General features: G+C 47.3%; 11 protein-coding genes across 11 annotated transcripts; 7 read left to right on the plus strand and 4 right to left on the minus strand.

Moving 5' to 3' along the window:
* Positions 1-478: 478 nt before the first annotated feature.
* Positions 479-1,124, plus strand: F5891DRAFT_911187 (uncharacterized protein; the record flags this gene model as incomplete). Its single annotated transcript, XM_041373626.1, has 2 exons — positions 479-841; positions 933-1,124. Coding segments are annotated over 2 exons (555 nt in total), but the record flags the coding sequence as incomplete, so codon positions are not given.
* A 407-nt stretch (positions 1,125-1,531) lies between these two features.
* Positions 1,532-3,435, minus strand: F5891DRAFT_1186029 (uncharacterized protein; the record flags this gene model as incomplete). The annotated part of the gene is made up of 17 exons (XM_041366624.1): positions 1,532-1,585; positions 1,637-1,851; positions 1,905-1,962; positions 2,013-2,040; positions 2,096-2,155; positions 2,211-2,351; positions 2,403-2,418; positions 2,482-2,493; positions 2,547-2,571; positions 2,629-2,666; positions 2,722-2,747; positions 2,814-2,839; positions 2,889-2,906; positions 2,968-3,076; positions 3,138-3,151; positions 3,199-3,280; positions 3,347-3,435. 17 exons carry the CDS (start codon positions 3,433-3,435, stop codon positions 1,532-1,534), a joined length of 1,011 nt encoding a protein of 336 aa, XP_041228467.1.
* A 1,261-nt stretch (positions 3,436-4,696) lies between these two features.
* On the plus strand, positions 4,697-6,282 carry F5891DRAFT_132960 (RNA polymerase II transcription elongation factor-domain-containing protein). Its single transcript, XM_041370613.1, has 5 exons — positions 4,697-4,943; positions 4,996-5,099; positions 5,155-5,238; positions 5,293-5,383; positions 5,442-6,282. Exons 1-5 carry the CDS (start codon positions 4,793-4,795, stop codon positions 6,200-6,202), a joined length of 1,191 nt encoding a protein of 396 aa, XP_041228468.1. The 5' UTR covers positions 4,697-4,792; the 3' UTR covers positions 6,203-6,282.
* Positions 6,283-6,361: 79 nt separating this feature from the next.
* On the minus strand, positions 6,362-7,874 carry F5891DRAFT_1186031 (ferritin-like domain-containing protein; the record flags this gene model as incomplete). Its single annotated transcript, XM_041366625.1, has 5 exons — positions 6,362-6,940; positions 6,999-7,096; positions 7,154-7,487; positions 7,540-7,706; positions 7,754-7,874. 5 exons carry the CDS (start codon positions 7,872-7,874, stop codon positions 6,362-6,364), a joined length of 1,299 nt encoding a protein of 432 aa, XP_041228469.1.
* Positions 7,875-8,253: 379 nt separating this feature from the next.
* On the minus strand, positions 8,254-10,580 carry F5891DRAFT_1021724 (peptidase S10 serine carboxypeptidase). The gene is made up of 12 exons (XM_041361197.1): positions 10,207-10,580; positions 10,068-10,153; positions 9,987-10,013; positions 9,892-9,933; positions 9,740-9,839; positions 9,534-9,687; positions 9,359-9,483; positions 9,217-9,310; positions 9,044-9,161; positions 8,963-8,988; positions 8,494-8,907; positions 8,254-8,444 (listed from the first exon to the last, which is right to left on the minus strand). Exons 1-12 carry the CDS (start codon positions 10,446-10,448, stop codon positions 8,376-8,378), a joined length of 1,497 nt encoding a protein of 498 aa, XP_041228470.1. The 5' UTR covers positions 10,449-10,580; the 3' UTR covers positions 8,254-8,375.
* A 161-nt stretch (positions 10,581-10,741) lies between these two features.
* F5891DRAFT_1142872 (uncharacterized protein) lies at positions 10,742-13,041 on the plus strand. The gene is made up of 9 exons (XM_041364936.1): positions 10,742-10,918; positions 10,974-11,143; positions 11,199-11,367; positions 11,422-11,530; positions 11,582-11,663; positions 11,718-12,112; positions 12,161-12,202; positions 12,264-12,749; positions 12,805-13,041. Exons 1-9 carry the CDS (start codon positions 10,800-10,802, stop codon positions 12,940-12,942), a joined length of 1,710 nt encoding a protein of 569 aa, XP_041228471.1. The 5' UTR covers positions 10,742-10,799; the 3' UTR covers positions 12,943-13,041.
* Positions 13,042-13,083: 42 nt separating this feature from the next.
* On the plus strand, positions 13,084-14,753 carry F5891DRAFT_1021735 (NAD(P)-binding protein). The gene is made up of 6 exons (XM_041361198.1): positions 13,084-13,156; positions 13,208-13,552; positions 13,600-13,804; positions 13,853-14,170; positions 14,225-14,338; positions 14,367-14,753. The coding sequence occupies exons 1-6, from the start codon at positions 13,119-13,121 to the stop codon at positions 14,541-14,543; spliced, it is 1,197 nt and encodes a 398-aa protein (XP_041228472.1). The 5' UTR covers positions 13,084-13,118; the 3' UTR covers positions 14,544-14,753.
* F5891DRAFT_1021739 (uncharacterized protein) lies at positions 14,671-16,897 on the plus strand. The gene is made up of 4 exons (XM_041361199.1): positions 14,671-14,902; positions 15,023-15,118; positions 15,174-15,558; positions 15,608-16,897. The coding sequence occupies exons 1-4, from the start codon at positions 14,767-14,769 to the stop codon at positions 16,830-16,832; spliced, it is 1,842 nt and encodes a 613-aa protein (XP_041228473.1). The 5' UTR covers positions 14,671-14,766; the 3' UTR covers positions 16,833-16,897.
* Positions 16,898-17,022: 125 nt separating this feature from the next.
* Positions 17,023-18,980, plus strand: F5891DRAFT_1021746 (PAP2 superfamily-domain-containing protein; the record flags this gene model as incomplete). Its single annotated transcript, XM_041361200.1, has 7 exons — positions 17,023-17,307; positions 17,354-17,478; positions 17,526-17,623; positions 17,684-17,998; positions 18,045-18,302; positions 18,359-18,736; positions 18,802-18,980. Coding segments are annotated over 7 exons (1,560 nt in total), but the record flags the coding sequence as incomplete, so codon positions are not given.
* A 2,715-nt stretch (positions 18,981-21,695) lies between these two features.
* Positions 21,696-23,232, minus strand: F5891DRAFT_133362 (uncharacterized protein). Its single transcript, XM_041370614.1, has 7 exons — positions 22,995-23,232; positions 22,826-22,944; positions 22,533-22,767; positions 22,372-22,486; positions 22,131-22,321; positions 21,986-22,083; positions 21,696-21,932 (listed from the first exon to the last, which is right to left on the minus strand). Exons 1-7 carry the CDS (start codon positions 23,179-23,181, stop codon positions 21,816-21,818), a joined length of 1,062 nt encoding a protein of 353 aa, XP_041228475.1. The 5' UTR covers positions 23,182-23,232; the 3' UTR covers positions 21,696-21,815.
* An 88-nt stretch (positions 23,233-23,320) lies between these two features.
* F5891DRAFT_133440 (armadillo-type protein) lies at positions 23,321-26,360 on the plus strand. Its single transcript, XM_041370615.1, has 12 exons — positions 23,321-23,631; positions 23,684-23,837; positions 23,893-23,977; positions 24,028-24,114; positions 24,165-24,503; positions 24,553-24,643; positions 24,700-24,972; positions 25,029-25,108; positions 25,159-25,242; positions 25,295-25,458; positions 25,508-25,724; positions 25,775-26,360. Exons 1-12 carry the CDS (start codon positions 23,346-23,348, stop codon positions 26,225-26,227), a joined length of 2,313 nt encoding a protein of 770 aa, XP_041228476.1. The 5' UTR covers positions 23,321-23,345; the 3' UTR covers positions 26,228-26,360.
* The last annotated feature ends 1 nt before the right edge of the window (position 26,361 follows it).

The following is a 26,361-nucleotide window of genomic DNA, read 5'->3' on the forward strand; positions in this document are numbered from 1 at the left end:
TGCCATACTGTGGTGTCATCAATCGGACTCGTTGATTATACCTACTGTGGTCTCACCATCTCGCTCACCATCTGTCAGAGCTACATATGTGGCAATACAGGGAAACCAATGCCAAGGGTAAGTTCCCATCAGTTTATATTGCAGTAATGTATCAACACGTCTCCACCAGCATGCACAGTGATCTTTTTTGAATTATTCCTTGAGCTGCTGCGATACCCCAATACTCTTGCCCCCATACCCTCCTCCAGCAAGCTACCGACAATCTTGAGTGCACCGTCAAATATGCTGCCACCATCCTTTGCTGGCCTATGACCATGACTTCGATTTTGCGCAGGCTGACCAGCTGGACTACATACTCGATAATGAAGGGAATGGATTTGAAGGACTCCAACGAGCCCTCCAAATATATATGGCTACCCGACCGGGATCGTTTGCACATGCACTGTCTTCGAGCACTACACTCATTCATTCCGTTTCAGTAAGCACGCGCCTTGACTTGTCCTGGGGAACCAGAGGTTCTGGTGCAGCACTCGAGGAGCTTTGCCGCGTGACAAACGATAAACTCGAATCCCTACCCGACATGCAACCGTTCACTGTACTAATACCGGGAACAACTTGTATTTTCATTTGCATCTCCACAATCTTCAGCAGAGCGCCACATTTCTCTCGTGGAAGGATTTATCCAGTTCACATAAAAATTGCCTTGGCTCGTGCTTTCCAGGCAGCTGCAGCCCGTCAACTCTGTGCTAAGCTTACGAAGCGCCTTCAAAAGCTCAAGCTGAAAGACATGATCGTCATGGATGTTGTCGTTAGCGGTGGGGTTGCCAGCAACATCTTTTACGTGAAGGGTTGTTTTTTCAAGCTCGGGTTTCTTTCTCGTGCTTAACTTCCGTGGGCTCCGAGTAGCACTGGGTGAGTACAGCTCTGATGAGCGCATCTTGCTCCGTTTCCCACTGCTAGAATTATGCACAGGTCGGTGCTTCAATACGCCGATCAGTCCACAGCGTTTGAGATTCAACACAGACAATGCGGCGATGATTGCGTGGGCTTTGATGCATCGGTTCCTCGCCTATGATGACTGCCCGGTGGACCTTCGTACCAAGTGGAGCATTGAGGATATCAGAGTATTCAGCGTCTCGCAAATCTGACTAGTCGTATGCTATTCCTCGATGTATTCAATTACACAAGGACTCCTAGTGAAGGAGGTGGTTAGCCAGAACAAAGCTTTGTCTACAACGATATGGGTGGCTTGGTGGCGTGAGACACGGTGGCGCAAGTCACTAGACTAGTGTTGTGCACGTGAGAGTTTCGTTGATTCCAAGCGCATGAAAACCCGTGTATGCCGAATGACTACATAGTAGTTCTGAGTAGTTCTGAGTAAAGTAATACATGAAACCCACAGATGGAAGTATAATGGACTATGTAAATTCTTGTCCCCACACCAGATGCGTGACGATCTAATAAAGACTCACAAGTCTTATCTCGCGAAGAGCCGGATAATATATGATACATGCATACTAGTACTCATACATCACACTGATGAGAAGGAATTCGTCTCTACCGTCACCTCAATGGGCCGACGTGACTAAAGTGTAATAATCAGCACTCTTCCGTCGCCAGTAACGCAGCTACCTACCATGGCAGATCGAGTAAGATGTATAACATCATCGCCAGGGTGTTTAAACGTGCTTTTCCGGGATGCCTGGAATTCTTCGCCCTGGGACGCTATAACGTTCAGTTCTGGGCGGTAGATGCCGTGGTGCATATGGACTTCGGCAGAATGGTTGGTTTCTGTAGCGGGCTGCAAGTAGTATGGCGCGTTCAGAAGTGCGAGGAACGAGTTGACGTATACTGAAAAACGATTAGCGGTCAGCACAACATTCCGAGAATGCTTTGGGTCATACATTTAGCCACCAAAAATTCAACACCGAGGAAGATGAAGTTGTGCGGCATCACTGCGCACTGTAGGAACATCAGAGACGAGATGGACAGTATAATCACTGGAAGCTTACTGTAATCATAGCCGACAGTGAACACATGCTACATGAAACATGAGTCAAAATGTAGACTAGCCTGGAAGTCCAAGGAGGAATACCTTGTCAGACAGCCCGTGTTAATAATGTAAGCCATGAGCTTTGTTAACATGGAATCGGTGCTAAGTACTCCATATTGACATGTCAAATCCCTCAAGTGAACAGACCGCTCCTCACCTAGAGAATCCAGTACGGGAAATAGCGAGGAGATAGCATAGCGATGATGCGATCACGAAGTCGACGAAAGTAATCGTGCCCAAAGCCATAAATGTCGCCCACTCGATTTTAATCAGATCCGAGAACACATGACACTGATATCTACTCGCTATCAGCGATTCATATAATTAGTGAACAGGTTGTTTTACTCACATGGCCCAAATAAGGGCTGTCATTGGATTACAATGATGAGCCGACTATTGTCAAAAGTACCGAGTTTTTGGAGTCTTACCAATAGCAACACCTGAAGAATTTTTTTAAGATCGAGTAAAGAGGAATAGCAAATGACAAACTCACCTGAACCCGAAATTATGATTACGCCCTGATATTACATCATTAAAATCAATGCCATGATACGTGATCATCGATTTAAACCCACCACGGCTATAGGGAGTACTCTCGATCGGCCCTTGGCGACTAATACATCATTATTAGTCGTAGAAACCCATTGGCTTCATAGAGTAACACATACTTATCCATATGCGATGAAAGTATAGACTATAGACCAATAAGAGCATCACATAAATCCATCAAGTCGTGGGCAACAGTACGTTTTTGACTCACAGATGTACCCCGTAGACAATTATCACCTGTAATGGATGTGTAAGCGAATCGCAGTGCATAAGAAAACCCACTTACATCAATAACTATCTGAAGCTGCACGAGTCCATTAGTATCATAGTAGAAGCTGCACAACAGAGGCCCCAACAACACTTACTTTGAAGCTCCACACAATTTCCGTTAGTACATTGATATCTGCGTAGTGAGCCACTAAATAATAATAGACACAGTGGACTATCAAAAACAGGTGCAGAGCGTCGAGTATCCTAAAATTTCAGGGAAGGGCAAACTCGTCGCACTCGACAATGACAACTGAAGAGTACATACCAAAGCCAGGCAACCTAATGTAGCATCAACAACTGAACTGAGAGGAGGATCATCAACGTACGACTAGCTTATGGAATGATATCCCTGTGCCCTTGTGCGACTGAAAGTAGACGAAAGCCTGAATGTTACTTAGACCAAAGAGACTATTCCGTGAGACATGTTAGGACGACAGGAATCAACTAAGCTTCGTGGGCAGATAGGTTACTAACATTGCTGCAAGGGTGACCCCAATAAACAGTGCCCCAAACGTGTTCCCGAGGTGAAGTTGTAGGATGAGGTCCTGCGTTGAGGAAGACATTGATGTTGACTGAGGCTCAAGCCCGTTCCAGGCAAAGTAGTGTTTGCGCCGTACTATATATCGCGCAGCCACAAAAGAACACGAGACCAGCAGGTGGCATAGATCTAGATCTGTTATGTGATTCGGACTGTGTAGCTTCTGTGCAGATAAGTATGTAAGTGGGAGTATACAAGGAGCATACCCCTTCAACACAGCCTCACTGTACTAGTGCTAGAAGGAAAACGGAACACTCCTTATGAAGTTCGCATCGCGTACCATCATGGTCTTCCATCATTAGCTATTGTTGGCCTATCGGAGTTGCCTATGTCACACGTGTACAAACTCTAGGCCCGGGCCTATCGAAAGAATCGGCAATAAGTAAATTGTCATTGGCATAGAGTGAGATGAATGGCACCCACAAAGAGAAACACGAGGTGCATTTCGCGTCGTACACAGCTTTTGATGAATGCACGGGGATTCATCATGGTACTTAATGATGAATTCATGATGGCCTCAGCCTCCAACAAGATACTGATGGGTCCATTCCACGGCCTTCACTTGGTTGGCCTCAGCTGATCATGATAGTGCCTGAGGCTTGTCGAAGCGGTGCACGGGCGCATCGACTAACTTGTCAGCAATAACTGGTATTGCATGGATGAAACTTATGATCAATACCTCAGAAACGGCCTGGGTTTATGGCATCACTGCAGGTCCTCTTGGCGAGATGAACGACCCTCCTGATTGAGTATGAAAAATTATGTGTATAACTGGATGTACAACGTTGCAACACCGGCGAGATTACAACGAGTCCAGAAAGGTGCTAACCACGTTGCGTATTACTTTATTGACTTGAAAGTCATTCAAAAGTTGCTGATGACGGCGTTCAGTGCAAGTATACAGCGGTCCTCGAGTCTCACTTACCTGAATTTCGCCGAGTCCCTTGATACCCCCAATTCTTGTTCCACTACTCATTCCGGCCATCTTTGTTCCTCCGTGTCCCTTGTCGTACCGTCGGGTAAAAGATCCATGAAGGATAGACAAGCTAGGGGGCACCCAGGCTTTCTCGAGCGTTTCAACCAACACGACGAATTGACGATATCAACAAAGCCTGTCGTTAAGTAGTAATATCTGAGCTCGCGATCAAGTTAAGACATTTGATCGTGATCGGGCAGTGTGTTGTATTACTGGCAGTGTAAAAACTTAGTTTAAAGGGTCCACCTGAATCGAACCGTGTGTTGTCCACAACGCGGGAAACAACAAGGACAGTTGGAAACAATGAACACTGCCAAGCTTACTTCAGCGCTGCTTCAAGTGCAGCATTCATACAAACCTAAGCGACAGACCTTCCGTTTACTTCCTAGTCAAACCTTGACTCGCGATGGCGACTACAGATACCCAATGGATGCCCACAACGGGCCGACACACAGTAGCAATAGGAACTTCACTGAGGCGCGCACTCAAAGCCCGCAAGGGCGTAGCTCCACCGAAGCGCTCTAATCTCCCTGACAAGGATTTCTACTCCTTCAGGTGTACGAAGCCTTTTACTGTCAGTTTACCAGCGTGCTGAAAGACACGAGGCAGATAATTTCAAGCCAGAGTCAATAGAACCCAGCAGGTCTGGAACGGTGGAAGTCAAACGCGGGAAAGACTCTACTAGTGTCACTTTAGAGCGCCCTAGCACACAGGTACGGCTCATATGCTGTGTTAAGTTTTCAGAACTTCCTTTGATGATTTTTTTAGCCGGGCGAGAACCATCTCTTTAAGGGGGGTGAACAGCCGGTGAAGGAGTATGATTGTGTCCTAATTTATGATGAGGAATTAGGAGTGAGTAGCCGTTCTGTTGTATTTTGTTGGATCCAGCTTGTAACACTACTTCAGACATTCACTCTTGAAAAGGTAGAGTGCTTCATGGGCTTTACATACGACAAGAAAGTCTCTTCTTCCAGCTCCAGCTTTGCCCGAAAGTCTCGTAAGTTGTCTACCAGGTGCTTGATTGGGTATCGTCATTCATGTTCGGTGACTTCCAGCCTCTGCAACAACTCCTCCCGAAGCGCAGCTGAAAGATACAAGAGATTTGGAGAAAGAGCTGGAACATGATCTTTTAGGGCTCTCAGACGCTGATGGTGAGGCTGTGGATGACTTCGATGATATTTTGGCGAAGGTCACGGGGCAAAAGGAGGAGGAAGAGGAAGAGGAGGGCGAGGAGATTGAAATACCTCCTCGCAAAGCCCCTTCACCGCCTCCGCCACCTCCAAAACCTAAGGTGTCTCGTCATGTCGTTCCACCTCCAAAGAAGCATGAGTCCGAGCCGAAGCCTAAACCCAAACCCAAGGAAGTGCCGAAGGCGAAAAGAGAAATCAATCCGTATAAAGAAGATTCCGACTTGGAAGAGGTTCTTGATTTTGGTCGCCCCGCTCGCCCTTCAAAGCGTCCGAAGCCGTCTGTCTCAATCGGACTAGCCTTGCCAGGGACAACACCTTCTTTCGTGCCTCCTGCTCTTCCCACAAAGCCGGCAGCAGCAGAGTCGGACTCTGAAGAAGACTGGGATGAAGTCACCCACAATGATCCAGTAGAGGAAGAGATAGATCTCGACGCCTTCGGGCGGGAGATGGAAGCAGAACTCGAAGAAGAATCCGACGATGATATATTGGCGGCAGCAATGTCTCCAGATCTTGAACCAGTGGCAAATGTCTCTGGACGGCCCATGTCACTCAATCAATTCGCAGGCGGTCAACTCAGTGCGGATGAAGATGATACATCATCCAGCGAGGATAGTGATGAAGATTGAGTCCATTCCTTGCATTACGTTCTATCGTTGTACAACTCATACTCTATGGATATCGTCCTCCCCTATCAATAGTCCTTGAAGTCGTCTGTTCTGTTCTGTTGTACTTTAGATATCTGAGCAATATAATTCGATCCAGCATCTCGTATCAATTCTCGACATTTATCCCGAGCTCATAGATGGCACAGCACTCGCGAGAATACCACTAGCTTCAGATGGCGAGATCGTTGTGGTTACAGCCGTCCAACCATTGCTGATTGTGGTGGGAACTATCGTCACGGTTGAAGTGACAGCTCTGCTCTGAGTGGCTGGAGTCGAAGTAGACGCCATGGTTAAAGTGACGGTACCACTCATAGCTTTGCTCGAAGTGGCTAGAGTCAAAGTAGACGTCTTGGTTGAAGTGACGGTACTACTCATAGCTCTGCTCGAAGTGACTTGAGTCAAAGTGATTGTCGTGGAAGACGTTATAGGATTTGAGGTGCCACTAGGGGCCACAGTGGAGTTGAGACCAGGACGTGCTGCGATCGCCAGCGCATCCTGTTGATTGTCGATGAAGATGAGCGTCGGACCTGCAACGATGGTGCTAGTCGCAGCATCGCGAATGTTATTCGCGAGGGGCTGACTACTGTTGGTCACAAACACCAACAGAGGACCAGTTACGTTCGCCGGGACGCTGCAGTTAGATAGTGGTTGTGAGATGGCAACAGGGAAGCCGCCGGCGAGGAATTGACAGGACAGTTCCTGGTGTAGATAACGTGTAAGTTGTTGCGCGACAAACCAAGAAATGTAGACAACACACCCCTACCGGAATAGTTCCGTTCAGTGCAGCCGAGGTAAAGGTCAACTTTGTTCCTGCTTGAATGGAACCAGAATTATTCACTCGGAGCGGAACATTCGCTAAACGAGGGTGTTTCAAGGTAAACAAGAGCACAATCATTTACACTAGGTACGTACCTGGGATTCCAAGATTGCATCCAGAAATTAACCCCCCTGTCAATGCAAGAATCTCAGATGGATTCAGAGCGACATCGAATGCCTGAGGTATCGCGGTGGCCCCTGCCAGCACATTGAGAATGGTTTGGTGACGCGCTTCAACCGTCATAATGGTGGCAGCTGCGGTGGAGAGGACCGTGTCGTTGATCAAGGTTAGGGCACCAAGGTAGGCGCTCACACCAACATTTTCGACGAGTCTCGCTGCCGCCACCATAGTGGGTACGTCTGTGAGCAAGGAAGCAACGTTGAATGTACAGTTTGACACTGTTTTGCCGCCCAACGAATTAATAGCCGACTGAGTGGGTGTTAACGTCATACTCAAAGATGTTACATATGATTTGACACACCTGTAATGTAGTTGTGTGAGTGGCCTCATCTTTGAAGATAGCCTGAAACTGTTGCAAGGGAATCTGGGCCGAAGCAAAGCCTGCCGCCGTGAAATCTGACTGATTGAATTTTTGAAGAGCCTGTGCATAAAAAGTGGACTCGAGCTGCTCCAACACGTTGGCGAACTCTGCTCTATCATGAGCGCTTGATCTAGAATGATATAGAAACACTCACGAAGAGCTAGTAATGTGGAAGAGCTTGTAGACCGTGCTACTGGACGTGCTGTGACTGGAGCCAGCAACTGAAGCAGGGCGAAGCCAGCGCCACAGAGCGAGTATAGTGAAGTGAAAACCATAGCTCGAACGTAAATGAAAGTTATACGAAGAGGTGCAAGAAAAGATATGAAGGAAATAGTTAGGTGCACCTGTGCAACCCAAGTTAAGATAGAATAGGGGATCCTAGATAGCGCAACAATTCGTGAGTTATGTTCATTCGAATCCATGCGGCAGACATACCTCTAGGGAAAGCCCACGAATAATGAACGGAGGTTGCAGAAGGAGTGGACAACACTGATACACCATCACGATGAATGATGTTTTTAAGACTTATCTCAAGCACAGGTGATTGGCTGTGTTTACAGGGCGCTGTTGTTGCAGGCAATGGACCTGTTTTTGGCTGCGCAGCGTTCGTTGCCATCAATAGCTTGGTTACCCGTCGGGATGATCGAAAAAAAAAACACTTCAAATTTCAAATTAGATTCAATGCAGCTACACAAAGAACAACGGTTCGATCTCTCGATACTAAAATAGCGACTTGCGCTAAGTGGCTGTGTCGGCTGTGTGCATGTCTTTGACACTTAGATGGCCTGATTGGCGAGCCATCTGGAAACTAGAGCCTGTACTTCTGCAGGTTTGTCATGAGGGACGTATAAAGGGGTCAGCAGAATGGTGGAGCCAGAGTAACGAAGGACTTATCATATGGCCGGCACCCAGCACCGTAGCAAATGTCAGAGGGCCAGCATTCTTGGTTTCACCCGCTTGATCCCCATCAACGTGCCAAGACCTCCAGCTCTCTTTCACGTATGCAGAACGTCCCGTCCAATCTAATTTATCTACCCACAGCTTGTTTGCAATCCAATTGCACTGCCAGTCATGAGTACCGGCATAAATCAACACTCTAATGTTCCTCTCCAAGAGGGCCGCAACGTAGTCTTGAGTGTGATGTGCCCACTTATCGAGGTGAGAGACAAAGTTCCGCCCGACAATACCAGAGCAGAGAGAAAATTCACCGGGGCTTTCAGCACCAAGTATTTTCCGCGTTTCTGGCGCATCAAGGAAACCTCGGATAACGGCCTCTTCTGCGTAGCACAGTTCTTGGTCTTCACAGGTCTTGAAGTAAGCGAAGTAAGCAAGCTACGTCACACTGCTTCAAGAAACCACCAACCATTGAGACATCGTACACATTCCGACCTTACATCCAAAAACAATTTAGCGGAGATCTGTAGCGAATCCTGGTTCAACTGACCGCTTGCCCACATTGCGGTACTAAGTTGCGCGTCGCAAAAGGCAACTGCAGCACCGCAATTCATGTGATCAAATTGGTCGATGCACCCATCACGCATCAAAGCTTGGCACCGAGGTAGCTGTGAGATGCGTCATCGGAAGACTGAGGGACAACGAATTAGGATAAATACCCACCGCCGACTTCATGCGCACACAAGAGCTAATTTGTTGAAATGGTATTTCTAAGGCAGCAATGCCGCATTCAATCTCGTAACGCCCTTGGTATAAACTAGGATTCGTGAGAAAATTTGAAACTACAGTAAAGTCATTCGCTCACGTTGAGATATCAGTGATACCGTTCCCGATCAGAATGCTATGAAGGTTGATGGTCGGTCGTCCCTCTGCCTTTGCAATTTCATTCTGATCATAAATTTCGCTAGCGAAAACAGGAAGATACCGCCCCTTGAATCCACCATTATCAGAACATACAAGATCATGGATATGTTACTTACGCCGTATGATTCACCAGCAAGGTGCAATGGTCTACCCTCAAATTGTTTGAAAACCTCGAAGAAAATTGTGATGAACGCATGCACATTCTGAGCAGCATCCTCTGTCGTCTCAACTGTTTCACCAAAGTCGGCGTATGAGTAGCCTACCCCAACTCTACGTTCACAATATCAAAAACAAACGTGAGTGATCCAACATATGAACTTACGGTTGGTCCAGGAAGAAAATATTGGCTTCCTTATTCCATGAGTACGGGTTCCAGTTGGTACCGTTTAGAGATGAACCGTCAACGTTGATGCTACATGGCCCTAGCGTTCAGATTGTTTAAATGGATCACATCATATAGAGTGATGCCCGCACCGTGTTCAAATAACAAGCCAAGCCCGGCAGAACACCCAGGACCTGTGGGGTTGTAATGAAGGGAAGAAAAAACCTAGCGACACGACACATCACACCTCCATTAATCCACATCATCACATCATCTAGAGAATGCCATTAACATCATATGCAGGACGCTAAAACAATAAACTATGCACCAGTTTCTGGGTTCCTGCGGCTTTCAAAGAAGTAGAAGAACAAGTGCTTTGCTCCCTGATCGACATCAAGATAGCCAGTGTACACACTAAACAAACCTTTGCGTGAATCTTCATATCTCGTTCAAATCAAAGCACTCACGAAACGGTGGGGTCGCAAAAGTCTGACCTTTTGATGCGAACGGCGTGGTGAGGGAAGCGGGTATGGGATAAAGTTGTGAAGGAGTCGACAGATGTAAGAGAGGCCAGGCTTTCTGGTACAATTGGAAGAGCGTTGGGAGCTGATTCGTTATCATGACGGATCTTATCATCCGTGAAAGGTATCTGCTTGTGAGCACCAATGCCCAGAGCTAGTGCAAGTAGAGCCACTGGCCTGATAAGCATGTCTGATTGATGTCTTGAATGCAGCGAAGGAGTCTCGGTTTCGGACGGTATTTATGTAGATATCTGGAACCGAGACTACTCCGACGGACTAACCAGGGGAGGGAAGTTGCACATGTCAACTTGAAGCATCTGACATGGACATTTGCCTGACATTGAGCTTATGTGAGCGTAAATGGCCAAATATAAAATCGACATGCGAAGTCGTGACACGACGATGTGACACTTGTACCGTCACAGATTTCCCGATGTAGTCCGGCAAATGCCAGTTAGTGTAATTATACACTTCAGTTTTTCTTATTGAGCTCTGCAGCAAAGATTTGCGATTGGTTCTGGTTATCCCACTCTTTCAAAATGCTGGTGTTGTACGAGACAGCGATGGGCTATTGCCTGTTCAAACTGTCTGACTCGGCCAAGCTCGAGTCAGCAGATCTGTATAAAAGTTTCGAAACGCCAGAGAAGGCGACAAAATTGTACGTTCAAGATGTTCGTGTACTGGATACAACTCAACCTGGTTTGATGGACAAGGTTGAAGCTAAAAGCACTTCACCGTTTTACGTCTACTGCGAGCGCAGTAGAAGATCTTACTGCCGTGCAGGAAGGTAAACTGGGGAAGGGTCTGAAGAAATTCTTAACTGAACAGGTGGTGGAGAAAGCAAAGCGGAAGGAAACATTGGTAGTGGTCGACCCAAAACTTGGTGTGTTGCGTTATCTGTGTCAGTATCATGCATGTCATCTTACACTTATGACAAGCCCATTCTATCTCGAAAAAATTGAGCATTCAAGTCACTTCTCCTTCACCACCAGAAGATCATAGTGACTTGTGGAGGGGTATCCGAAGTCAAATTGCCTCATTGCTTGACGGCCTTGACCCAAAAGATCTTGCTACCATGAGCTTAGGTCTTAGCCATTCACTTTCACGGTGAGTTTATGGAGTCAAATTGTGAAAAGCAGTGTTTGCAACATATTCCGGCAGATTTAAACTCAAGTTCTCTCCCAATAAAGTCGACACAATGATTGTGCAAGCTATTGCACTACTGGATGATCTTGATAAAGAGATCAATATATATTCCATGCGAGTCAAAGTAGGAGAGTTCATCGAATTTCAGTAATTGCAAGTCTCATTTAGCGTCTAGGAGTGGTATGGATGGCATTTTCCCGAAATGGGGAAGATTATCGTTGATAACCTTGCCTATGCTAAGGTTGTACGGACAATGGGTAAGTTTAGCATACTTCCTCAACCCACCGTTTGGTTGATATTGTTTGGTTCAGGTTTCCGCACGAATGCTGCTACGACAGCGTTTGAAACCATACTGCCAGAAGATCTCGAAGCCGTTCTAAAAGCCGCTGCTGAAATATCCATGGGAACCGAGATATCTGACACCGATATACAGCATATTCATGCACTATGTGACCAAGTCATATCCATAACTGCATATCGTGCGCAACTTGCAGAGTACTTACGGAATCGCATGAACGCAGTGGCACCAAATCTTACCGCACTAGTCGGCGACCTTGTTGGAGCACGACTTATATCACATGCTGGAAGTTTATTGAGCCTAGCGAAGCACCCAGCTAGTACGGTACAAATTCTCGGTGCAGAAAAAGCACTTTTCCGTGCCCTCAAGACCAAGCACGATACCCCAAAATACGGACTCATCTATCATGTGGGCCACTGATCGTTCTCCTCTGTCCAACTCGCTTACATTGCATAGGCCTCCCTCATTGGCCAAGCACCCCCAAAACTGAAGGGCAAGGTAATTCACTACTTCGAAACCACAAAGAATTCGTCAGGCTGACATATTACCATCCATTGAGATGGCCCGTATGGTTGCCACAAAAGCCGCACTTTCAATCCGTGTCGACGCATTGACGGACGCTGATGGAAAATCAGAAGAGACTGCTCCTTCAATAGGGCTTGAAAACCGCGCAAAATTGGAGTCTCGCTTACGTGCCTTGGAACATCAAAACGATTTGTCTGGTGTACGAAGATTTGCAGACAAGAATCAACAACCGCAACGCTTTGAGATGAAGGGTCAGACCAAGACATACAACACGGATGCGGATGCTGTGGACTTGGTTCCAGCACAACGCGACCCTCTGGAGCTAGCAGTGAAAGCTGTTCTCGACGTGAAGGAGGAGAAGAGGAAGGCGAAAGAGGAGAAACGCGGGAAAAAGAAAGCCGACAAGAAGGCGAAGGAGGAGTCAGATGATGATGACCAAATGGACGTCGAGGAGGAGGAACCCAAGGACAAGAAACGGAAGAGAAGAGAAAGCGAGGTCAACGGTTCCGAAGCTCCTAAGGTAAGCAAATTTATGTTCTCATCTCTGCAACTCGACCAATACCAATGAACTGCAGGAGGATGGAGAAACGGAAGCGGAACGCAAAGCCAGAAAGAAGGCACGCAAGGCTGAAAAGGCTGCTGCTGCTGCTGCGGCAGCTTCTCAAGTGGACAGTGACCTGCCTAAGAAGAAGAAAAAGAAGACGGAGGTGTAGTCTGTCAGGGCGACATGAGAGTTGTAGTCGGATTTTATTTCTAGCCTTCGCCTTAAATACAATATTTTGAATTTCATTGGAATGATCTTCTCGCTGTCATCTGGTGTAATAACTATGATTTTAAGTCACCGGTAATCACACGAGGAACATCTCACGCACGTCTTTCCCCGGACGTCATGTCGTGGCCAGTTATCGTTGTGACAGGTGCAAACAGGTGCAGCAAACCAAGTCGTTCATAACTTGGTCTCTACTGAAATACACACAGCGGCGTTGGTTTGGGAATTTGCCAGCGTCTACTTGTTCAACTAATATCCAAGTCCCCAACAGACGCCCAACCTCATTACAATTTCCACGTCCAAAAATCGACAACCAGCGACGCCTCTTTCGATGGGTTGACCCTAATTCTTGCTTGTCGCAGTAGACAACGAGGAGAGGCTGCTCGCGACAAATTGTACCAGTTTGCCGACGAACAAGTTCGTCACCTTGAAATACTTCCAGGATACGATGGACATGCCGAGACCTTCAGAAAACACCTAAACATTGTGGTCCATACCGTAGACTTGTCGCGCATTCAAACGGTATTCAGATTCGCTGACGAAGTCATCAAAACGTGAGTATTCAGTGTAGGCAACGTGCAAATAGTTGACGGCACTTTAGATACCCATATGTCTCGCATCTCATTTGTAATGCAGGAGTCGCTTCTTTCGTCAGCATCAATTGGTTTTTAGCTCTCAAGCAATTCACCATGAACTGGGTTGAGGCCGTGACAGCTCCTATATTCTACACGCAAGAAGTTGGACAACTCAGTCAAGACGGGTTAGGGTGGGTATGGCAGTGCAACGTCTTTGGACACTATGTCCTGGTATGTGTAGTTGACCACGAGTTCATCTTATATGTTGATTTGCTCCAGTTTCGATCTTTGGAATCCCACCTAGCAAAATACCAAATGTCTAATGGTGCCCGCGTGATCTGGATGTCATCTCATGAATCAAACCCAATCTATTACGATCCTACAGACTGGCAGTTGGTCAAAACCGCGCATTCATACGAAAGCTCAAAATTCCAGATGGACTTGATAGCCCATCGACTGGATCAGGCGTCACTCCAAGACTCTGACACGTTACCCACGCGACACCTGATAGTACTACCTGGTGTAGCTGGCACAAACATCGCCAGCGCTCTTTTGGATACTTTATCATCAATGTGCATGTTCTTTGCTTTCTATCTCGTGAGTTATGCGCCGCTGTAGCTAATCCATTTCTAATAATTCTAAACATCTTAGGCTCGTTGGCTTGGATCTCCATACCACCTCATAACTGGATTCAAGGCAGCCATCTCTGCAGTACATCTCTGCTTAGTGCCGTTGGCTTGCCTTCCTACAGTTAGCTTGACAGGAGTTTGACGATTCAGACCCTACAGCTAAGGTCGAAGTGGGCTTCCGTTATGTCTCAGAATGTGACAGATGGGGCAAAGAGCGTGTTGGTACGATGAAGTTGACGCGTTCCAAAGAGCACAACAACCAGTGTGATGACCTCTTGGAACATTGCGATCGGCTTTTTACAGTATTTTGTGAAGCGGAGGGACGTCCATTACAGTCTTAACGAGCCCACCAGGTATATTTGGACAATAATTATACCCCTATTGTTTGGCTAAAAATATTGTTATTCAATTGCTTAGTCAACGGCTTCAGAATTCAATAGCTCTAACTTTAGCACCAAGTAAGACATCCGCCCATCCGTCATCCATCACATCCGAGGATGTCGCCACACTTAAAGGCAACGGCCTTCACTTTCAAGTTCTTCATCTATACATCCTTGTTCACAAATGATAATGCAGAATATCGATAACATGTCATTTCGGGGATCGCACTCCCTCTATCATTTCCTTTGGCAACAACAAAACCAGTCTGTTGTGAAGCGAGGGATTAAACGTTATGCTATAGATTCAGAGGGATCCACGGGTTAGTCGGTTTCCCTTCTTTTGGTTTTAGAATGATATTGAGGCTAATACAGGGTGTACCCATTCACTTTCGACGCTATTGATCTATCTGGATGCCCTGGTGCCGAGTTACCAAACGGAGCAACTTCCATGCTCATCCGTTCAGAGTATGAATCACTCTTTGAAAACATCTCCGAAATCGAGCGCAATTTCGTAGTGCATGGATCAGCAGGCATTGGTAAGTCGAATTCCTTCCAGAGGCACTGCTGCTCAATACAACTGACCATCCTTAGGAAAGACACATTTCTTAGCATATCTCCTCGTCAAACGACTTCTCGCTCGTCAACCGGTGACGTACCAAATTGACCAACTACACTCATCCGTCATGTGCTTCACCGCGGACGGGTTCTTCACTCTCCCGCAGGAGAGCAGCGAGTATCACCCACTATTCCAACGCGAAGATGTGTGGCACCTTATCGACAGCACACATGAAGATCCCACCACGCACCCAAACACTGAACACACTCAGGCATTGATGTGGGGCACGTGCGGCAAGGCCATCTTCACCACGTTTTGGCCGGACAGTCTGGGCTTCAAAATTGACTGGTCACCTGGCTATGAAGTTTCTCTTCAGCGGTGGATGAAACCATGTACTTGGGACGAGATCGTTGCGATGAGGTAAAATATCATGTTAGTGTTCTTCATGATGACTGACCATTTTCCTCAGTGCTCTTACTGCAAATAAGCACGAAAAGCACGATCCAGAGGCCCTGCGATGGTCCTACACCCATTTCGGGTCCAACGCGCACGTCTGCATACAAGTGTCTCGCCATCCCAGCCACGCTGAATATTACCTCAACGAGCTGGAGTGCGCTCGCGATAATTTCTGGTTCCAGCATCCCATATTGCGCGAACATAAAGCCTTATTCAACCGTAACCTATTCGCCGTACAACCCGGAGATACCCGCACAGAGCCCCTGCCCCATCCGGTCTCACAGGTTGCCAGCAAGCTCCTCGCAGATGGCATCGCTTCCTTAGACCCTTCCACTGTTAAGGACACTGTCTACAACCTGCTTAACTCAGAGGACACCGAGGAGTCGGGCAAGATATTCTATCGTCAGGCTGTGATAGCTCTCATGTCCAGGTTCGGAGGGGCCTTCGAGCTCGGATGTCCCGACTCACAGGGGCATTGCCAGCCAGCACACAAAGACCTAAACTTGTGTGCCAAGCTTGACCTCGTGAACAAGGAAGAGCAGGCTATACCGCTTTCAAGCTATTCATACTCCACCCAAGGCGAACTTGCAGTGCTAGCGAAGAATTATCCGCACGTTCTTCACTCGCCAAAGCATGCGCTCGTGCACCCAGGCATTGATGCAATCATGTTCGACGATAGCACCTCCACAGTCTGGCTTATGCAGGTGACGTATGGACACCCGCGCCCGATATCTCCCCAGGGCCTGCTCTTCCTGCTCAGTGCTGCAAGAGGCACCGCCTACGAGCCATCCCCCATCCGCCCCTGGAATCTTGTATTCGTATCCCGCGAGCAGCCAACTACAGACTCCTTCCAGCTAAGTGGGTCGAAAAAGACACAATTTTTCTACTCTGTATTCTGGGACCCACGCATCAAACCATACGTCATGCAACTTCATGATGCGGACAGCTCTTCAAGTGACCCGTACGAGCAGTGGGGTTTCCCTTACAAGATCCCGCGGAAGCATTCACTCAGCCTCTCACGGCGCCTCGCAAATCGACTGGTGGATCTGTTGCATAGGCCTCGGCGGGAAACTGTACTGGACAGTGCAGATCAGGTGACTGCAAGGCTTTGGAGTACGACTGTACAGACGTCGGGGGTGCCGGGAGCTCAGTTGCTTGCGGAGATGACGAGAGAGCAGCCGGTTGGCCCCAATGGATTTCATACGCGAATTCCTATGAGTAACACAGAGGAAGACTAATGAGTCTATCACGATCTTGTAGAAATATTAATATTGTGAAGTCAATACATTTGTATCATACTCTACGTGCAACATCATCTGTTAACTTCAGCGCGCGCGTTGCAGGACGACACTCTTCGTTAGTCGGCACTGGTCGGTTCGCGTGTGATATACCAAGTGGAGCTCAGCACGAGCACAGGTGGAGCACAGACAGGAGAGTCACGCGAATTGGTTCCGCGGGATCAAACGTTTCGTACTTATATACACACACGCGCCATCCTCTGTCACTTTTCACGACGAACACACGCACAATAAGATACCTATTCTCACCATTCATCATGACAAACTAGAACATTCGCAGCTAGGACGTACCGATACGCAGCATGTTGAGGATGTATACGAAACCGAACTTCCATGGTGGAGAGCAACTATACGAGCCCGAATTCTCAGTTCGGTGAAACGAGAAAGTCAAATATTGGCCCGGATGCAGGCTCGTGTTGTTTATATTTCAACATATCCATGTATCTCATAACTTTCTGTAGGAATGCATACGACACCCGTGGTTGGACTTGTATTTCCTCTATAGTTCAACTCTTGGCACCCATACTTTCTTCATGATTGGCCTACCCTTGACATTTTTCTTTGGCTACGAGGAGCTCGGACGAGGGTACGATTCACTTGTCCGCCAATTATTGCAACTCAAATCGCAAACAGCCTAGTGATCGTTTTGGCTTCTGGAGTCTACGTTGCTTCGTTTTTGAAGGACCTTATTTGTTCACCTCGTCCATTAGTCCCTCCTGTCACGCGACTGAGTAACTTAGTAAGTGAACGAGATTCCTTCATTGCAAAGTTTATCAACTGTCTTATCCCAGCAATTGGGACGCATCACCTTGAATACGGCTTTCCCTCAACGCATTCTACGAATAGCGTTTCCATGGCACTTTTTATAACTGGCTATGTTAGACGCGCCTACTTTCAATCAGTCGCAATCTCTTCATCAATCTACTACACGTCATGCATCATCCTCGTGATATATGCCGTGACCGTAGTCTTCGGCCGTTTATACACAGGCATGCATTCCTTCATCGACTGTGCTGTTGGTGTCTTTCTTGGAGTGATAATCTGGGGAGGCTATGTGATTATGAAAGAGGCGTTTGGGAATTGGTTGGCAACTGCTCACTGGATAGGCGATATCTTTCATCCTTGCTGGTTTTCTTACTTATTTTTTTTCAGTTCCGCTGACGATGATTCCCATCTGTCTACTCCTTGTACATTACCACCCACATCCTGTCGATGACTGTCCTTGCTTCGAGGATGCCATCGCGTTTGTCTCTGTCCTCCTTGGCATTGCACTATCCCGGTGGCACAGCGTGTACTCTGGCGTTGACGAGCGCTTCTTAAGTTCCGTGATGCCCGGACCTCAAGGGGCCGCGTGGACTTTGGAGGATACAGTTTCGTGGTGGACTCTAGCTTGTGCCAAAGTCACTATCGGTCCGTCTCTGTTACTTTTCCATCTTGTTTTCATTCTTGCTCACATGTCTCTACAGGCATCCTTGTAATTTTTGTATGGCGAATTTTAGCCAAGTCGCTCCTGCACCTCGTTCTTCCTCCTCTTTTCCGCCTTCTTGCATCCTCCTTCGACCTGCCACACCGACGCTTCTACACCCCTGCGACAGATTACCAACACATGCCAGTTGAAAGCAGTTTGCGCCCGATTCCGAGTTTCATCGACCTTCCTGGCGTCCTAGAGGTCAGCGCAATCAGGGAGAGATCTGCGTTAGGAGGAACAAGTGAGGTCAAGCGAAGGGGTGCAAAGTCGAATAACGATTCACCGTCAGCCAATGGAGAAAATTATAGCGGATCTGAGCTCAAGAACAGCAACGGGTCATATCAACGCAAGGAAGTCAGGCACTACGATGCTGACGGTGAGTGTTTCGTCTGTCTCTTTGATAAATGTCGAAGTCTGAGACCAATTCCTATCCTTCTTCAGTATTGACCAAGGTAGTGGTCTATGCTGGAATGGCCATCTTGGCTGCTGAAGGTTTGCCCGTCACATTTGCCCTTTTGGGCTGGGGCGTCAAGCCATATTGATAGCTTTACTGGCGTGAATAGTGTATGTAGTAACTGTGTCATTTCTTGACACGTTAATTTAATACCCCGGCACAACTCTTGATTTTGTGCGTGATTCCTTCTGGGCAAAGTGACAGTGTGAGACACGTTCATTTTTTTGAGAGGAGCAACAATTGCTGACAGTGCACGCTCCTCGATAGTATTTTTTTGTATCCTCACACTTCTTATCTAACATTTTAGAGCGAACGAAATTTCACATCAGCTCCGATATACAGATGGCTGTAAGTTTTCCTCATGCACCTTCATTGATTCCACAAATTACTAGCAACTCACGCGTCAGTGTCACGAATCATACTGCACCAATGTGGAAGAATCACGACCCACAAAGCACATGTGCCAGAACTGCCGTTCCAGTGCGTCATGTAATTAAATACAGGATATAAAGAAACTCACGCAAACCTGACGACTGCAGGTGTTACATTGTGAACTGTGGTGGCAAAACCAGTCACATTTCTCGGTGTCAGCGTCAATGGCCTTAGGTTGAGATTGCTGATGTCAAAGCAACAAGAAGGGCAAGGTGCATTGCCAAGGAGAAACGCATTGTGAGTGAGGACGTGACGTGGGATCAGAATCTGAAGGGGATAGTACGAAGACAGCTTGCTTTTCTATGCTGAGTATGGTTCCTTACAGTAATGGGTATAATTGCAGGAAGCGTGCACCGTTGATCCACCCGAATACGGCTAGCCTTTCAAAGGTCCTCTGAAATTCTTTTTGCGTGGTCGTGCCGGGTATGGCATGGGTTGACCTGGCGTATCATGAGGCCACCCGCATCCACCCGCCGGGTCAGACCATCGCAGGTGCGGGTGAACCCGTGGTTGAAGCAGTGACCGGTGTATAATGTGCAAAAAAGAAATACGAGAAAGTCAGTATGGGATATGTCTAATCAGAGTCGACATAGTATAGTACCCCCCGTTGATCTATCGGAATGCCCTGGCTAGCCTTTCGAGGGTCCCCTGCGCGTCTAGAGGTTCTGACTCCTTATGTGGAGTCAGGGCTCATAACCTTTTAGAACTAAACGTTAAGTCAGACTTAGGTACAAGTTAGTGCACGGCGGGCGAGACAATGTAAGAGACGCACCTTCTATCCCAGATAACGAACTGAGGAAAGAGGGTGAACACGAGGGTCCGGTCATATATAGTAGTACTAGTGCATTAATTCTCCCAATGTTCAATCTCCGGCTTCGCGTCGACATCCAAGCTCCAACATATATTTGCTCAAGGCATGACACCACATAAGAATAGACCCAGCCCTCCCATAGCTATAGCTATAGCCTATAGCACGACTAAGATCAATATACGGAGACTAAGGGCCGTGCGAACAAAACACCAAGAACAGCTGCGTTTAGGGCAGCAGAGGAGGACTCACTAAGTACTGTCCTGCGGCCTCATCAAAAGTGTGGACGCCCTTGTATACAACTCTCAGGTGATGGCTGGATCTTTGTCCGTCATGGCCACTGTTTCATCTATATATGTTCCTCCTGCACACGTGTTGCCCACGCGATTACAAGTTGTGAAGCTGTAGTTGCAACACCCAATTCTACTTGATATTCATTGTCTCTACTGCCCTCAGTGGCAGAAAAAAAAGTCCTGCCATTTAGGTAAGTCATGTATAAATCCAGGAAAACTACTAATACTCACGCAGAGCCCGTCATAGCAATTAGACTTGGCACATGTACTGTCAAAAAGGCACGACTTCGGACAATTGACATCGGCCCCAGTCGCGTCGGCGGGCATGGCAGAGATTGTTGATGCTAAAGCAACGGCAACGGCGAGGACAGTTGCAGAGAAGAAACGCATTTTTTTGCAAGTGACTCGTGTGATATAGGATGGGATAATAGCAGGAAAACGGCTGGCTTTTATGTGCTGAATGTTCCTCTTGCGTACGTGGTCTACCTTCAAATGGATGTAAATGATACTGTAATGCCAGCAGATCTTCCCAGCTAAAGTCTGGGCATGGAACTACTGGACATTCGCATCTCCGACCAGCTGTCGACTTGGTACCAAAAGCGCTCGACATCTCGGAGTTATTGTGATTGCCAGCCAAGGTCTATTGGGAAACGGGTGTAGAACTACTGAATATTGGCGACGGTCGCCGTAAGTTGCAAATCCTCATCGCATTATTACCGCAACAGCTGTACACGACATAGGGTTGACCCGGCGTATCATGCTACCCGCATCCACCCGCCAGGTCAGAGCATCGCGGGTGTGGGTGGACCGTGGTTAAACCCGCAGTGACCAAGTGTATGATGTGTAGAAAAGAAATACGAGGACGTCAGTATGAGATATGTTCAACCAATCAGAGTCAACCTATAGTATCCCTCGTTGATCCATCGGAATGCCTTGGCTAGCCTTTCGAGGGTCCCCTGAAATTCTTGCGTGGTCGTGCGAGTATGACACGGGTTGACCACCCAACCCGAGGTACCAGAGGGCTACCCGCATCCGCCAGGTCAGAGCATTGGGGTGGGGGGAAGCGAGTGGATTCGTGGACGGATCCTTTCACAGGTCAAGCACGGTCCGCGCTAAGAAAGTGTGGGTCAGCCATGTTCCGAAATTGATTCTCATTGACACGAATATCCCACATGTCCTGGAGTGCAGTGAATCCGTCGTATCGCCAAAAGTCTTTCTTATCGATCTGATACCTGCTCCTGTTGTGAAGGCCAACGACGAAGCAGAAGTCGCCATGGTAGTGAACAAAGAACAATAAAGAAGAGACAGGCGTCAGCAACACAGCATGACGTAGTGGATGCAATTGCACCCGATCCCGGCGGTATCTCGTACGTATACTAGTAGATATGTAGATATGATTGAGCGAATTATTATTAGCACCGTTAAGTGATAGTATTCATCGGGGAATAAATATGCAACTGCTGCCCACTCAAGATTGCGACGGTAGCTCCACTGCAATTGTTGGTGTTGAACGAAATAATGGAATTGTTCTTATGTTATCCGGTGCAGGACCTATAGCGTCCATCTTCTTACGGGCACGGTCAGTCTAGACAAGAATAAGTGCTCGATCATTTTAACCAATGCATAATCTGAACTCACTATGACAGAGCTCGCCATGCCTCTCTCCAAACCCTCCAGCAGCGTACATGCCTTGCAAAGATCATTACTAGACATGTACCCACATCTTTTGCATGTTTCTGCGGGCAAATCAGTATTATAACTATGTGAAAATGACATCACTGACGCTGGGCCTTTTGAGCTGCCTTTATTTCTTCCTTAACTTCAAATGCTTCACCGGAGTGAATGATATCTATGATGGCACTGGGTCTAGCAGCCTCTAGATCTTTCAAAAACGTCCGTGCATGTCCTCGATAGGCGTCGGGCGAATATATACACTCTGTTGAAAAATAATCCAGTTTTTTGAAGTAAGCGTACCTACAAAACCAAATCAGTCAGAATAAAACCACCCATGTCACAGTACTCACATGACAATTTCCTTCTCATAAGCATACTTGAAGGGCTTGGATCGTTTGATTGTATCCTCTCCCTGGGTGCAAATTAAAGTACACCGTCCAAGTCGAGCAATATCGCCACGCATTACTACAAAATTGTCAGTGAATTGCCTTAGACATTCATTTTGACCCACTATTCATGAGGACAGTCTCCGCAATGTCATCTGCGTTGTGCCCAGTGACGATATGATCAACGTGCAAACTAGCTGCACCCCTGTCAAGCGCCTGTCTGCGAAAGACACCGCAAAATGTGCAGTTGTTTTTCTTTCCTATTTGTTCAACTATGGCATCCATAGTCCAGCCATAGAGTTCATTATATGAGAGTATCTTTAGGGGCATATCATATTGCTGTTGATTCCGTTTGACTGTCTGCATGAGGTTTAATCAATATGCAAGATACTCCGATATAGCACACTTAATAGCGCACTTCTAAGGAGTCATCTCTATAACCTGTGATCCCTTCATCGATAGACAAGAGAAATAAGTCGAGGCCATACTTGTACCGCTCGTTCAAGGTCTTCATGACATACGCGAGGACGGTGGAGTCTGCCACAAGAATAATAAGATGCCAGATAAGTTTTGAATAATAGTCTTACCTTTTCCGCCAGAAGCACCGATTGCGACTCGATCGCCTGGCTTAAACAGCTCTGATTCTGTGATTGTATGATGGACTTCTGTCTCAAAGACGAAGAAGAAGCAGTCCTTGCAAATCTGCTGCCCTGTTTTAGGGCGTTTTAAAATTGCCTTTGCGTCGCGGCATAGCGAGCATGATGTTGGTGCCATGTGTTATAAGGTCTTGTCACCAGCCTGAGTGAGCGTGGTGGATCATTAATGTGACGTGCTGCCAGGGGTCAAGTGACTCAAGTCCAAATATGGCACATATTCTCAAATCCCGGGGTCCTTCCCATGCTTATTTTTCGATTTGTTCTCTAGGCTTTCTGGTCAACATGCCGAACGAAAACAGGAAACGAGGCAAGAAGCATAAGAAAACACAGGAGCATAACCAGCCCTCTCGCGACACAAATGAAGCACCTCAAAATGCCGAACATCACAATCGACCGTCATGGATAGTCCCTGCACGAGAATTGGAGGAGCCCCATCCGGAGGCACCATTTGGTTATGTAGACCCTGACATAAAGGCATATTTCAGAACCGTCGACGACCAAATTCGAACTTGGCAGCAGGAGAGACCTTACGAGGAGGATCAAGCCGCAGACCTCGATCCGAATGAAGGTTTGGAATAGCAACTGCGGTGCAGAAAGTGTTTGACAGTCCTTGCATCTAGCAAAGCGGATATTCCTCGTTGCCGCACTTAGTGAAATGTCTGAAAAAGAGAAACAACTGGCTACGGATCCGGATTGTTCTGTTGTTCTAGAACGCATGGCGCACTCGATGGATGACTTTGTTCGAAGGGTGTTTTTGGATAGTTTGAGCGGCTCGTGAGTGGGAGCAGTTCTTTGTAGTTTGCCTATCCAAATGTCAAGTAATTTGTAGATACGAGGCACTCATCAAACACCGTTTTGCTTCGCATGTCTGTCAAACTCTGTTCACAGTAGCAGTGGACTCCGTCTCGCGCGAAGTAAGCATACTTATTACCGATCCTTCAGTATCTCCCTGATTGGTTGCAAGACTAAGGGTATATATCCATCTATCCCCGATTCCAAGGACAAGGGTGAACTGCGCACTCTGACACGTCTCATCTTGGACATATGTGAGGTTGGTCACAGCTTCTTAGAAATCCTGCACCGCAATAAACTGTACAACAGGAACTCGCACCGGTCTTCACGTCCCTTGTGATGGACCCTTTTGCCTCGCATGTTCTCCGTGCTCTGCTCCTCTTGCTATCGCCTGCAAGTTCTGCTGCAAGTCATAAAGCACAGTCGAACATGCGGTCGAAGAAAAGCAGCGCGTGGAAAGCTCGTCAGGGCACCATGAAGTCTGTATTCGCTGACAATAAGAGCTACGATCATATTGATCCTACTCGATCGGTGCCGAACGAATTTCGCGAGGCTGCTACCAGGTTTGTGCGCGTCTTAAAGAGCGAACTCAGCGACAACGAGGTCCGAGCATTGGCTGCTAATAAAGTAGCCAGCCCATTACTCCAGGTACATGACATCCAACATTCAACCAGATGCAAACTGATCAACTTCGCAGCTTATCCTTGAGGTTGAAGCCGATCATGGTGAATCTTCATTGCCTGGTTCTCTTATGGATCACGTCCTGGTCGGGATTATTACACTTTGTCGTGAGTTCCCTGACACGCTGTCTGGGGTATCTCGATCATGTATTGAGCGGTGCCAGACAGAAAGCCTGATGAACAACTGGAGGCATCTGACTACCTTGTCACGCTTCTTCGAGACCCGACCTCCTCTCACTTGCTGGAGACGATGGTTTCCCGTTGTCCTGATCCCGCGTTTACGATACTTTGGGCGACTTACTTTCAGGGGAAGCTTACGAGGCTGGCTACACATCCTGTAGCTAATTTCGTGGTAGCTAAAGCTGCAGAGAGGTTAAATCCCACGCAGTTGAAAGGTGCTCTTGAGGAGCTGGAGAGCTCGTGGAATAAGATCATTGGTATGTAATGATCACCCACCTGGCTTACTCGTTCTTATCATTTCGCATGAGTATAGGATCAGCGAGAACTGGGGTGTTACGCGCCATGATCGATAGAGCATGCACGCTTCGTGCTCACGAAAAGGATATCTGCCAAGTATGGTTTAGCCATTCATAAAGTTTACTGAATTAAGGCAATCTTGATAGGCGGTGTGCAACGCGTTTCAGCTATTTCAACCGAAAGATCGTAGTCACCTTGTGTCATGTGTACTGGTTCTAAAGCCTTTTCAGGTATCCATTCTTTTTACTCCATAATGACATCAAACTCATAAACATTTCAAAGGAATACTTGGCAACAAGGCTTACAAAATGCAGCTCTGAGGATACACAGCAAAGCTCGAAAAAAGGGAACGTGAATGATTCAAAGGAACCAAAAATTCAGGGTGCCTTAATTCTGCAAAGTCTACTTCGGCTCAATGAACCGCATTGTACGATGGTTACCGAGAGGTGGGTTAGGCGTTAAGTCGAGTGAAAAGATTGACGTAAGCGATTACAGCATCAAGTCCCTCTCCACGGAAGATCTGATCTCCTTATCTCAAAATCCGATAAGCTCTAGGGTTATAGACGTACTCTTTGACTCGGAAACTGTGCCTTTTAAAGTGAAGCGTGCTCTTGTCATGTCCCTCATTGGTCATTACCACACACTGGTTGATGACCGAATCGGAAGCCGAGTGGGAGATAGGTGTTGGGCGTTCGCCGATCCATATTTAAGAGTAGGTCATTCACATAATTGTCGCACTCGATCTTACAAATATTTGTGCAGGAAAAAGTTGCACGCTCTCTCATAACACACGAGCAATTTCTTGCGGCATCCTATTTCGGAAAATTTTTCGCTCGGAACATCAATTTATATCTTCTACAACGACGACCAGATGAGTGGAGAGAATTGCAATCACAGAGTAAACCAAGTTCCGGACCAACCATATCTCCTCCAGCGCCCTCTGCGACAGCGCCGATGTCAAACCCTGACGATGATGAGGTCTCTCGTCCATCTAAGACGTCCAAGAAACGACGAGGCCGGCCTGAAGACGAGATCGACGCTGTTTTCAACACGAATCTGGGCGCGATGACCAAAAGAACTGCCGTCAGTGCGGCCGGTAGCTCTGACAAATTAGTTGTACAAAAACCGGATCAGGGTCTACAGGATGTACTAGGAGCGATACGAGCAGCTCCGAGTGACGATGGTGGCCGTGGGAAGAGGCAGAGGAAGTCTTAAATGTATCTCCATCGAACCAATTGTTCTTCTTCTCGTTTACCACTCAGGCCTCAGGCCTCCGTAATTGATTATCGAAAGAAAAATAAATCGACGGCGTTTTGCACACCTGTCTTTAGGACCAGGTTGCTCGTCTG

Source organism: Suillus fuscotomentosus, assembly GCF_016647785.1.
Source record: "Suillus fuscotomentosus strain FC203 chromosome Unknown F5891scaffold_15, whole genome shotgun sequence".
Lineage (NCBI taxonomy): Eukaryota > Fungi > Basidiomycota > Agaricomycetes > Boletales > Suillaceae > Suillus > Suillus fuscotomentosus.